Raw genomic sequence first — 13,126 nt, 5'->3', positions numbered from 1 at the left:
AAACTTTAGAATATTTTTACACGGAGGGCGCTGTTAACGTTTAACGTTTTAGTATTAGACTTTTAACTTTTCAAACTTCGATTTTAACTAAAATATTTGTTATTCTACATATATATATATATATATATATATATATATATATATATATATATATATATATATATATATGTGAGCCGAATCTAACCATTGTCAGAATATTCGAATGTTGGTGCATCCCTAATTTTTAATTTTAGAAATAAGAAAGTGAAACCAAACTTGAGTCACCGTCACGAAACGAAAATTTGTGCTAGAAGGAGTTTTGGTTGAAATTTTTCTGATTCGCATTTCATTCTCTTTGCTGAGGTGAGTATTTCGACATTTTAATTAACTGTCCTGTTAGTTTAAATATATTTAGTGAATTTTTTATTGATACATAATTAATAATATTGCATTAATTAATTAAATTAAATTTAATTATTAAAGCGTTGTGGATCATGATGTGATTTGATTAGTAGTCAATTAGAATAAATTTGTGGACTAATTTTATCTGGTATTATTTAGTGAAATAAATATGCTGGCAAAGGCGTGATCTGAAAATAGTTGAATGCGTGGATGTATGTATTTTTGTATGTGTATAGACTATACTTTATAGAGATGGATCAAACAAAGCAATGGATGGATAGATTGATTAATTTAATGGATAGATCGATAGATGAATGAATGAATAGATTGATAGATGTAATACTCAAGAAACAGTAAGACTTGGTGATTTAAATGGATGTCATATACGTTAGAACAGTGAAGGTCAGCAACACCGGCATTTTGATTTTATGTAGCAGTTAGGTAGGTTTTAGCTTAGTGACACTAATTTGCCATTAAAAGTTGTTGTAATGCATTTTATAATATTATTGATTTTTTAATGTTTGTCAGTTTGCTGGCTGGTACCAAGTAAGGTAGGCTCTCATATCATGTCATGTCATGTCATTAAAATGAAAATAAAGTAAATAATATAACGTTGCTGTGTCTGTACGTATGTGGGAACAGAACATTATTATTATTATTAAATATTCTCAGTCTATGTCATTCTCAGATTTACTGTTCAAAAAGATTGAAATATTGAGCTATTAGTAATTTCATGCATTTATTGATTCAGTAAAATAATATATCTTCATCTGTCTCAAACTTGTACATTTTAACTTTATTCAATGTCATAATACTGTGCAATAATTTGAATTCGAATGAAAGTATGTAAATGAATCGATACAAGTTTTATAATTGTAGACCGTCTGTTCTAATTATTTCACTTGTTTCGTGAACATTGTGACAAAACTTACACATTTTTCTCAGCAGCCAATGGTAGTGCTTCAAATACTTGGTTGCCCAATTTTAGATCAGATGACTTTTATTTCTTGAATGTATATTTATATACTTATTCATATTTATATTTTTTTATTTATATTTTAGTTGAAAAAATGTATTATTATTTATATTTAAAGTTACATTCAGATTTTCTGTTCTTCGCGATGTCCTCTAAAGTTTTGTGTTTTCCATGTGATGAGTTCTCATATGATGTCACGAAGGAAGGATATCCATTCACGATTGATAATAAAAGATTCTGGGGGTATCGACAGTACTTGTATTATTTTAAAACAAGTAAGAGGATGTAAATAATAATAAGGTTTTTGAATAAATAGTTGAATTGAGAAATAATTAAATATGTTTAAATAAATATAAGACAGTTTAATAAAATTTAGTTATTCTACTAATAATATAATAATACTTGAATAATTATTGTTCCAATTAAATTATGTTATTAATAGAATAATCATAATATTGACTGAATAATGAAAAATGCAGCCAACAATCACGACCTGAGAGAAAAGATATACAATGCCAAAAACTTGGCTGACCTGCACAAACTTGATAGCTTATTGAGTTATAATGCAAAGACAGATGATGAGATGGTACTGGAATATGTAATCATGGCCCAGGTAGGACTACATGGATTAAATTTTTAATGTGTTTTATTGCTGAGTTTGTTACATTTCTTCATTTGTTGAAACCAGTTCAGACAGAATGAAAAGATCAGATCAGAACTGCTGAAGACTGGGACAGCCACCCTAGGATATCTTCATGGGAAGAATCTCTTCTTGGGAATTGGATTCAGAGAACTGCAGAACCCACAGGCCAGAAGTGAAGCAAACTGGAAGGGCAAAAATTTTCTGGGCAAGATATTGATGAAGGCGAGCATCTGTTTTTCCATATTTCCAACTTTTAAATAATTTATATTATAAATTTAACCCATAAATTATAATTTTTCAAAAGAATTTGATATGGTACGGATTTGATTGAAGTGTTATTAGAATATTATACTGATTGACACATATGCAAATAAATATATTTTCCCATTGAAGGTGCGGGGTCAGTTTGTGAATGGAAATTTGTTACCAGATGATGTTCATGCTGAAAGTTCAGTCAACTACGAATCATTCAAAACAAAAAATAAAGAAACCTATTTTAAAACAGGTCACTATATTAACTTTCCTTATGTTTCACTATGGGCGGATTGGTGGCCTGGTTGTTAAGGTCGCCTGTTGCAGTTTCACAGTATTTGCAGTCACCGGGTTCGATTATACAACAAAAGGGTTCCTCTGTATGATTTGTCGTTTAATTGATTATGAAGTTAGGAAGAGTGCACTTGTCATAGGCTTTAACTTTTTTATATTTAATTTCTTTTTTCTTAACAATAAAAATGAAAAATGTAAAAATGTTCTAGAACTTGACTTTATTAATTTCGTTTCAAAGATTGCTGGTTGGAAATATGCGAGACACTGCACGAAAGGTTTACATATTTCTGGAGATACGAGTCTCCGTTCAGTCAACATTACCCTGTGACCTTTGAACTGGATGGCATGATCTTCAACTGTGCTGAACAATATTATATGTTCAAGAAGGCTGGTTAGATCAACTTTATTTATAAATTTTAATTTCCAAAAACATGATTTATTTGTAGCAATTAATTAATCAATTAAGCAATTAATCTAACGTTATTTTTGTTCTGGCATCCCACGACAGAACATTTTGATGATACGAATTCAATGTTGGAAATAATGAAGAGTTGTAAGCCAATGGAGCAGAAGAGTATTGGGAGGAAGGTGGTTGGTTTTGATAAAGAGGTTTGGGATAAAATCAGTAGAGCTGTTGTCAGAAAAGGCAATTATGCTAAAGTTTGTTTTATTATCATTATTTTATAAATCAAATATTGTTATATTTTTGTTGATTATTATCGTAAATAATTGTGACATGAAAACTTCTGGGATTGTACTTTTTCTAAGTTGCACTGAGAAGTTAGCTTCATACTCTGTCATGTTGCTCTCTTCAGTGTCTGTTCATTCTATCGTCAAATTCTCAATCTATCTTAATGTTGTCTGACGTCTGTGACTTTCATCAGATCTACATATTTATATTCTGAAGAACTAAAATTAAAATCATTGTTGTTATATTAAAATTTATGAAATGTCTACTTACATTTTGAAACAAAAGCCAAAATCAACGTAATTGTTTTACTTGCTGATCATATCTTTCTGGCAAGCTGTTTTTGTTGTAAATGATAATATTTCATGTGCTGTTAGTTAGAAAATGGTTTCTAATATTATTCTTAGTCTCTAGTTCAAAAGCACAGTTAAAAATTAGCTTGAAATTAAAAGTTCTCCCAGAATGAAGAGCTGCTGCAGATTTTGTTATCGACTCGAGGAACGACATTGGTGGAAGCCAGCCCTAAGGATGCTCTGTGGGGCATCAACTTGGAAGCTGATAATTATCTCGTTCTCAAGAGAAATTGGTGGCGTGGTCAGAATTGGCTCGGGGAGGAATTAACTAAATTGAGAGATGAAGATTTTAAAGAAAAACTTTATTCTGAAAATTTTTTTTACCTGGATAGTGCTGGTAGTTTAACAAGTCCATGTGAAATAAATAAATACGTAGGTTACACTGGCATTCACCGGACCTCTTCACCATTCAGTCCTTGGCATATCACTCCTTTCAAAGTTCGCGGTCTTTCGTACATCAGTTTGCAGCATTACTTGATGCACCAATCTGCAGGTTATCTATGCTCTTTAATTGACCTCCTTCTATCTTTCGATTTTTTGATTTTTATTTGGGAAGTTGTTGATTAATTTCATTTTAAATGCTTTTTTGTTTTCAATCATATAATACCACGTAATAATTTTTATAAAGTATCATTGATACGTAATTTCGAATGACTCTAGTGATTTAGTTGAAAAATGAAATTTCATTTGAACAGTTCTGTTCAAAAACGAGAAAGTTGCAAGTGAGATTTTGAACAGTTTCGATCAGAGATGGAATATCCGTTTAGCTTATAAGATAAAAAACTTTGATGAAAATGAATGGAAGAACAAACTGAAGGATTTAATTCTGATTGGGAATTATTACAAAGTACTTTTTCATTCAGTATTTTCAATTAATAAATTTATTTTTATAATTTATTAAATTTGTGATACTAATCCGTTATATAGCGCTTAAATATTTTTTATTTTAATGCAGCTCCGTTAAACGCAGATCTGCTTACATGTTACTATTGTGTACTAAATTGTTAACTAAACTTTCGTAATGTAAAGGCTGTAACTACCCACACAACACGACACACAAACACAATACGTATACACACGCAAGCGCCGCATCATGCGCCTATGTCAGTCTTTGAGTCTCGGACAGACAGACAGACAGTATCAGAACCATGCCATCGCTTGATAACAGCGCGACACATGGCACTTTTACCGACTGAGCTAACTCGCTGAATATGGAGAGATAATCTTAGTGATGAATTGTTTTAATTAATCAATTATTTATTGTTGTATTTTTTTGAAAATTTAATTAATGAATTAGTGTAAGTATTTTTTTTAAATTTTTGATTAGTTCAGTGAGCATATTCAGCTGAAATCGCAACTGCTCAGCACACGCAACACCATCTTCGTTTACTACGATGACGACGACCGAATTATGGGCAACGGCGTTAATGGTATTTTACCGACATTTTCATTTTATTCGTTCGTTCGTTCGTCCGTTCGTTCGTTCGTTCGTTCGTTCATTCATTCATTCATTCATTCATTTCATTTTTTAAATTTAAAAATAAAGGAATTAATAGTTCCTGAAAATGATAGAAATGGTGTAAAGTAAGCATAAAAATACCACAGGAGAGTGATTCATGACTAACTTCTTCATGAAATATTTTGAGAAGGCTCCGGAAAATGTTTTGTGTGTAAAACCAGACGAGTGTTAAATAAAATTAGGAAGAAGTAGTAAATCTGGTAGGAAAGCTGGTGAATGATCCATGAAAAGAGGATTTTATAATTTTTTAATCCAGGTGCTGGGCAAAAATTTAAACTCTCAAAGGTGAAATAATATTGTCATCCACGCTATGAGATGAGGGAAGGTTATGGAAGAAATCAAATGACAGTAAGATTATGATCACCATGAAAACTGATTTTGACCTGACATCGGTTTTGAACTATAGAAAGACCAAAACGTTTATGATGTGCGTTACAATGGAACAATTGATGCGTGCTATGACGACACCAGTTTGTTTCTGAATGCTTTAAACGATTGAAAGAAACGAAGATAAGCAATGATAAGGTTACAAGAAGGTTAAGAGTTGTTGTAGGTAGAGTTTAAATGCATATTAAAGGGAACTGTTGTTTCGCAAAATATTGTAAAACTATTGAAGTTTTAACAATTATTTAGGAAACATCTTCATTGTCTTAAAAACCTTAACAAATACGAAAAACTTTTTCTGCAAAACATGAATTTTTGTACAGCAATTATTTAAGTCTGCTAAATGTTTTGGATTTGAATGTTTTTTTTAAACGAATAATTCAAAATTTTCCTGCTCAGTTCGAAGCGAAGAAACTCATTGTGACAGTTCTCGATGGACGGGAGAGAACCTGCTAGGCTTCGTGCTGACCTACCTGAGAGATGCCTGGTTGGTGCAGGGAGGTTGTCGGGAGTGGGGAGGGAGTGTAACGTTGGAGACGCTGCTGCAAAAGGATATTTCCAAATATCGCTACAATCTGTCTGGTTAGTGTTCCTTTGCTGTCATCTTATAATATATATATATATATATATATATATATATATATATATATATAAATATATATATATATATCAGAAATGCAATTATTGATGAAAATCACAGCATGTTCGGCGTTAGTTAATATATATACAATGCTATTTGCATTTCAGCTGTTGACTCGTTGGACTATTCGTTCCATATAAAAAAATGGCTCTATCGAAATGTTTTCGACCTTAACAAATCCTTCATGGACAACCTTCACCCAAATGAGCGTCCGAAATCTCACTACAACCCAAATTACAGAACTCCTCTTCACACTAATTTCGACAGGTCTGCCCACAACAACTCAAGTTCGTATGTTTTTGAATTCTTTAATCTTAAAATGAATTGACTGGTTTTAATAAATTTGTATTGACACATTCCATTAGATTTTATACACAAGTATTTGAACGTTACAATTAAGGTTACGAGAGGAACAAGTACAAATGCCAGACTGATGTGAAAAAATGGAATGATGACAACAGCCACAAAAAACGATCGTCGGATCAGTTTCTGTCTCAAAAGTCATCTGTCAAACATCACGGCCAACCGAGCAATGAAAATGTTAAAGTTGATGAAATTCAAGCAACCCAGATAACTGAAAGTAGTCAGCAGCAGCAACAACAACAACCGTTGTATCAACATTTTCAACAGATAGAGCAAGATTTTTCCCAATTATCACATCAACATCAACAGCCACAACTAAATGATCATCAACAAAAAAAGAACGACCAATGTTCACCATTTCAACACCAACTACAGAATGACCAACAATCACCATTTCAACATCAACAACTTAATGATTCACAACTACAACAAAACTACTGCCAACCGCATCAACATCCACAACTTTATAACCAGCAACTAGAACAAAACTTTCCACAACAACATTGCCATGAACAATCAACATCTCACCATCAACAACATATTTCAGATTCTCAACAAAATCCTCCAGATCTGCTACATTTGCAACAACATAATTCACATGAAGCCTTTCATGATAAATTGCATATGGTAGTGGAACCGGCCAACGATATGCAGAAGCAAGACATGCAGAAACACTTGCAACAACAGCAACAACAACAACAGCAGCAGCAACAACAACAACAACAAAACTATCAACAACGTTCGCTTGTCAAAGAGCAGCAAAATATAAACAATAACGGTATGTCATTTCATTCCAATTGTTGATGATGGTTATAGTTGGTCAAATGAATTCAAAAATAAAAATAAATCAGACGGTTATAATGATCTAAACTTCTGAAGTTGGCCACTGCCAGTTTCCGTATATTTTTTAGAGCTTTTTTCCAGCTTGTATTTTAATTCATTTTATTGCATCTGAGAGATTGGTCTTTGACCTTTTTTTAATTTTTAATCCATATTAAAATTTACATTTGCTAAGCGAAGCATCGCACGTCAAAAGTTTACTTTAAATAAATGGTGTACATATACATATTATACATATACATATATATATATATATATATATATATATATATATATATATATTTATCTTTTTTGAAATGATTTAAATGTGATAGGAATTAAAATTTGAAAGGTGATCGTGGCAAAGGAGGGAGAGATAACAACGCCAAGGTCGCAAACGATGAGGAGAGCAATGGTGGTACCCACCAAGCAGTGGAAAGCATGGAAAACAACAGCAAGAGGAATGTTGCAAGGGAACAAAAAGGTTTTTAAAATCGTTTATGTTATACCTAGCAATTTTAAATAGATGGTCATTATTTATTTATTTGTCTTAGATGGGTAATGATATTTAATTTTAAATTTCAGGATATAAAATTGAACAAGGAAGTTTATTTTCTTTAATGACTAACTCCAAAATAATTATTGATGGCAAAATGTTTCCTTCAGCACTTCATTACTTGGTCTACAAACATGCAGGTTCGCAGGACGCAACATTTGAATTATATATATATATATATATATATATATATAATTATAATTATATATATATTAGTGCAGATGATTAATGAAAAATTGAAATATGCCTATCTGCTTGATGAATTTGGATAGTTAGCGTTCTATTTCTAATAAATTTACATGATGAATTGGAATAAAAATACAACGGCTTCAAAGTATATTTATGTGTGTGTGTGTTTGTGTGTGTGCGTATCTGTGTATTTATAGCATTAAACAATCTGGGCTTCAAAGTATATTTGTGTGTATGTGTATGTTTGTGTGTGCGTGTGTGCGTGCGTGCGTGTGTATTTATAGCATTAAACAATCAGGTACCATGAGGTTGCGTATTCAAAAACGATCTAACATGAATTATACTAAATTGTTAGAGTTTGAAAATGAAGAAGAGGTAATGGGAGAATGTTTGAGGGAAGACACTATCGTTCTGAAAGTTCTCAAGCTGAGAGCGAGATTGATAAAGACTAAGGGAAGTGATGGGGGAGAGGAGAGCAGTGAGGAGAAGAACATGCAGTGGGTTGATGGACATCTGGCGGAGCAAGCACTGACAACTGCCTACGATCAATTGGTTTGATTTACAAATAACTTTATGTAATATCTTTTATAATTAATTAGTCGTGAGTTTTCATCTTGGTTCAAAACGTTTTTATTCCGCAAACAAATTTTTGGAATATTCAAAGTTGTTCTGTTTTGGTCATATTATATATTATTGTTAAAATAATGTAACATGATATTGACTTTATTATCGACTTAATATTGATTTTATTAAACCTTTGTCCCAGCTGTCACAAAACAAGAATGCTGTGAAGGAACTTACAAAGTCTGGATGTGCTCAAATAGTACAAAACTTTAGAAGAGATCCCGACCTAGCAAGATTGAGCGAAAATATTCTGATGAACTTAAGAGGGAAATTTCTCTGATCATTTCAATTTATTTTATTAGTTTTTTTGGATAAATATTTTTAATGGTTTGCCTTTTAAATATATATTTAACGATGGATTGACATCACGTAGATACTCACTTATCGTTATTTATCGTTATCGCTTATCGTTTTTTGTCATTAAATTGATTATTTATTTGATAAACGAAATTATTTGTTCATTCACGCTCGTCACTTTGAATGTAGACAATGTGCCTCCAAAAATCATTGGTTTTTTTTATTTAGATTATTTTATTTATTTCCATTTTTTTTCATAAATTTAAAACAACAGTTCATTTTTCACGTTTTAAGATGTTCCTGTCCTGATATCTCTGGGCATCTCTAAATTTTTATAACGAGGTTGAATGAGCCAAGCCATCTGATTACATTTATAGGAATTGAACTAAAGTGATTGGATTTGAACGGGCATAAATCGTTATATATATATATAATAATAAAAATAATATTTTTATTCAGACTTAGCCTTTAGTTTGAATGAACGAAATACACAGCAGCGGAGAGATATGATCAACCAGATATAATTTATTAATATAGGGGCATATATATCTATTGGGACACACTACCTTTCTTACGCCGATGTGCCCATGCTTACTTACTTGCACTCTTTATATACAACATTAAGCTCTGCAGTGGGAAAGTGCGTTAACTGATCTTGAATTAAACTCAATAAGAATCGCAATTATTCCATGCTGAAATTCCCAATATTAGCACTGGAGGTGATTTGTTTTTCAAATGCAATCAAACGTTTTAATTTGGTTATAATTGCTTCACGGTAGATTTGTAGCATTAATTCTGGGTAAAAGTAATTTATTGAGACATTAAGTTTTTGTTTTTTTTTAATTTGTGCCTTCAAGTGTAGGAATATATTTTGGTCTTAAAAATTAGAAATGTAAACTGTACGCACATTCCTGGTTAATAAAAAAAAATAAATGTTTTGTCTGGTAATTCCGACAGCCTCACTTTCACTTTCTAGCGATAGTGATACTAATATATTTAATTAGTAATACGCTTTATACAATCATAAATCATGTAATGTGGATGCAACGTCCATGGTGGATATTCTCTGCTTGTTATTTAAAAAGCACACTTCAGCACAATTTCACTTCAGATCAGCCGATTGTTTAATTTGTGTCAGATCTTTTGCCAATTTACTAATTAATGTTTATTTTTATTTTGCTGGTCGTAAGATGAACGTAAACAAATGTAACCGTCAGTATCCGTTTGCCGGTGATGGCGGTTCAACATCGTTCACGAAGGAGACAAAGCAAGGTAGCAGTAGTTTTAGTAGTAGTAGTAGTGGTGGTTATAGCGGCAGTGGTACTGATCGCCTATATCATCACCACACTCAAAATTGGCATAAGAAACAGCCTAATGAATTTAAACGTCCTCAAATCAATACAAGTTGGTAATTAGTTTGCACTTTATAAATGTGATAAAAATAATATGTGCATTGTTTTGTACTAATTTATACCATATTTTCGAACACTGGAACAAACACTTGGGCGGTTCTGCCTGCCAGGCTTGAGTGCCATTGATGATGATGATGATGATAATTATATTGTGCATACATATTCGTATCTATAAGCAATATATAATTTTATCATTTTGATTCTAATTTTTTATGGTAGATTATGATAGATATGATTTTTTTATACAGTACAATTTGTGAAAGTTTGTAATTAAAACCATGCTACAGATTGCTGGTTGGAAATATGCAAAACACTGCAGGAAAAGTTTACATATTTCTGGAGATACGAGTCTCCGTTCAGTCAACATTACCCTGTGACCTTTGAACTGGATGGCATGACCTTCAACTGTGCTGAACAATATTATATGTTTAAGAAGGCTGGTTAGTTAACTTATTATTTTGTTTGTATTTTTTACCATTTGCTGATGGTGATAATAATATATCTTAACATCATAACTATTATAATCAACAAACATTATAATTACAAGATGAAAGTTATGATTTTTGGTAGGAAGCCTTTAGAGATATTAACATGATTTTTTCTAGACACATTTGGTGACCAGAGATCAATATTTAATATAATGAAGAGCTGCAGTCCAATAGCGCAGAAAAGTTTAGGAAGAAAAGTTGCTGGTTTTGATAGGAACAAGTGGGATGCCATCAGTAGGCAAATTGTCAGAAAGGCAAATTTCGCCAAGGTTAATTTTTTAAAATTTTTATAAAAGCACTTATTTACAAACATTTTTGAACCCCTTTTGTTTTTGAAATTGTTTGAAACTGTAACTGTCCATCATTTGTTAGTAATATATATTCAATTAAAAAGTTTTCCCAGAATGAAGAGCTGCTGCAGATATTGTTATCGACTCGAGGAACGACATTGGTGGAAGCCAGCCCTAAGGATGCTCTGTGGGGCATCAACTTGGAAGCTGATAATTATCTCGTTCTCAAGAGAAATTGGTGGCGTGGTCAGAATTGGCTCGGGGAGGAATTAACTAAATTGAGAGATGAAGATTTTTCAGATAAAACTTATTCAGAAAGGTTTTTTAGCTGCCAAACCGGCAGCATCAAACAGGTTTATTACGGTTACACGGGATTTTTCAGATCATCTTCCCCTTTTGCACCAACTCATATATCTCCATTTAAAGTTGGCCAGCACTGCTACATCAGTTTGCAGCACTATTTAATGCACCAGTATGCAAGTGAGATCCTCCATTCATACCATCGTTGTCGCCAATTTTTTACTCATGCAAATAACATCGGTAAATCTTTTTTAATGTTAACAGTTATGAACTAATTTAATGTTAGATAATACAAATTGAGGGAAATTCAAATTAAACAGTTCTATGCCAGTAGACTGAATATCTTGAAATTTCATCTTTCATTATTTGTAACTCCCGTTCTTATTTAGTAATTATAATGTGAATGTGTTGCGTTTCACGTTCGCTTCTCAAATGTGAAATTTCAAGCTTTTTTACGTTCAAATGGCAAAATGCTCTGTTGTTTTATAGTCGATGCATATTATATGCATGATAAGATTGTGCTAATATTTTCTTTGTCTTGTTTTTTTATGGCTGTGTGTTGATTTATTTATATTTTTGAACAAAACATGGTTTGATAATGTTTGCAGTTCAGTCAAAATGTGACAAGTTGGCTGAAAATATCTTGAAGTGTATCGACCACAACGAAATTCGTAAACTGGCCTACAGCAATAAAAATTTCAACAATCAAGGATGGAAATTGAATTTGGAAAAATTTGTTAAAACTGGAAATTATCACAAGGTAAATATTTATTTATTTATTTGTAACTGATTTTTAATTTTTGATACGTATCTCGCTTTGTTTCCACAGCCGCGATTATTTTAAATAACACCTAATGCAAAATCTATTACTATAAACTTTTTTCAATTTCAAGACAGATACAATGATATCTCTACATGTGTTGAACGATTTTTGAAAAGATCTTAATAGCTTTAGTTTTTAACAAACACTGTATAAATGCATAGGACGGGTGTAAGATAGCTACGTCGCACAGGCAGTACAATACAATGTATTTGATCAGTTAACATCGGGTGAAGACATTTGCTTGCATGGCGATGTTTTTTTGAGAGTGCAGTTCGTCTATCACTATTTTAATTTGGTTTCGTTAATCTTCAACAATGCGCCAAAAATTATTATTTCGAAACGTTTCTATTAACAATTTAATCTCTTCATCTATGGCAATTGATGGTATAACGAGTTATAACGTTTGTGGTAAAAATTTATTTCACATATGTATCTTCTCTGATAGCAAACTACACTGGCACCTATTTTATTATGTTTTTTTTTAAATGCACTTTGTGGTTGGGAACGTTAAAAAACAAATACGTTTCAATGAAGCTATTCTGGGCAAAAGATTTAATAAGAATCTGTTGTTTGTTCGTTTGAACTGGCGATTTGAGATAGGAGTGAATAAAAATGTTAATTAAGTGATAATTTGTCGTTGCTGTGAACTGAGTGCCTTGAAACTTAAATTTTTCAAGTGAAGATAAACATTTTGTAACCTAATACTAAATTTTAAAAAATTTAGAAACTATCTATTAATCTAAAATATGTTGCATGCCTCTGAATAGCTAACAACCTGAGAGATGTCATTTGTTAAAGTAAAAAAGTTATTTTTAAAACTAACTACCCCTCGTAA

The 13,126-nt window shown here is 31.8% G+C and overlaps 3 protein-coding genes across 3 annotated transcripts; all 3 read left to right on the top strand.

Moving 5' to 3' along the window:
- Positions 1-1,502: 1,502 nt before the first annotated feature.
- Positions 1,503-2,261, top strand: HELRODRAFT_170125 (hypothetical protein; the record flags this gene model as incomplete). Its single annotated transcript, XM_009015942.1, has 3 exons — positions 1,503-1,632; positions 1,837-1,970; positions 2,046-2,261. The coding sequence occupies 3 exons, from the start codon at positions 1,503-1,505 to the stop codon at positions 2,259-2,261; spliced, it is 480 nt and encodes a 159-aa protein (XP_009014190.1).
- Positions 2,262-2,819: 558 nt separating this feature from the next.
- Positions 2,820-3,869, top strand: HELRODRAFT_151912 (hypothetical protein; the record flags this gene model as incomplete). Its single annotated transcript, XM_009015941.1, has 3 exons — positions 2,820-2,937; positions 3,055-3,206; positions 3,687-3,869. Coding segments are annotated over 3 exons (453 nt in total), but the record flags the coding sequence as incomplete, so codon positions are not given.
- A 6,837-nt stretch (positions 3,870-10,706) lies between these two features.
- On the top strand, positions 10,707-11,455 carry HELRODRAFT_151965 (hypothetical protein; the record flags this gene model as incomplete). The annotated part of the gene is made up of 3 exons (XM_009015940.1): positions 10,707-10,830; positions 10,996-11,147; positions 11,273-11,455. Coding segments are annotated over 3 exons (459 nt in total), but the record flags the coding sequence as incomplete, so codon positions are not given.
- Positions 11,456-13,126: the final 1,671 nt, after the last annotated feature.

This window comes from Helobdella robusta (assembly GCF_000326865.2).
Source record: "Helobdella robusta unplaced genomic scaffold HELROscaffold_17, whole genome shotgun sequence".
NCBI lineage: Eukaryota > Metazoa > Annelida > Clitellata > Rhynchobdellida > Glossiphoniidae > Helobdella > Helobdella robusta.
Note: the sequence above shows the minus strand (reverse complement) of the source record. Positions and strands in the feature narration are given on the sequence as shown.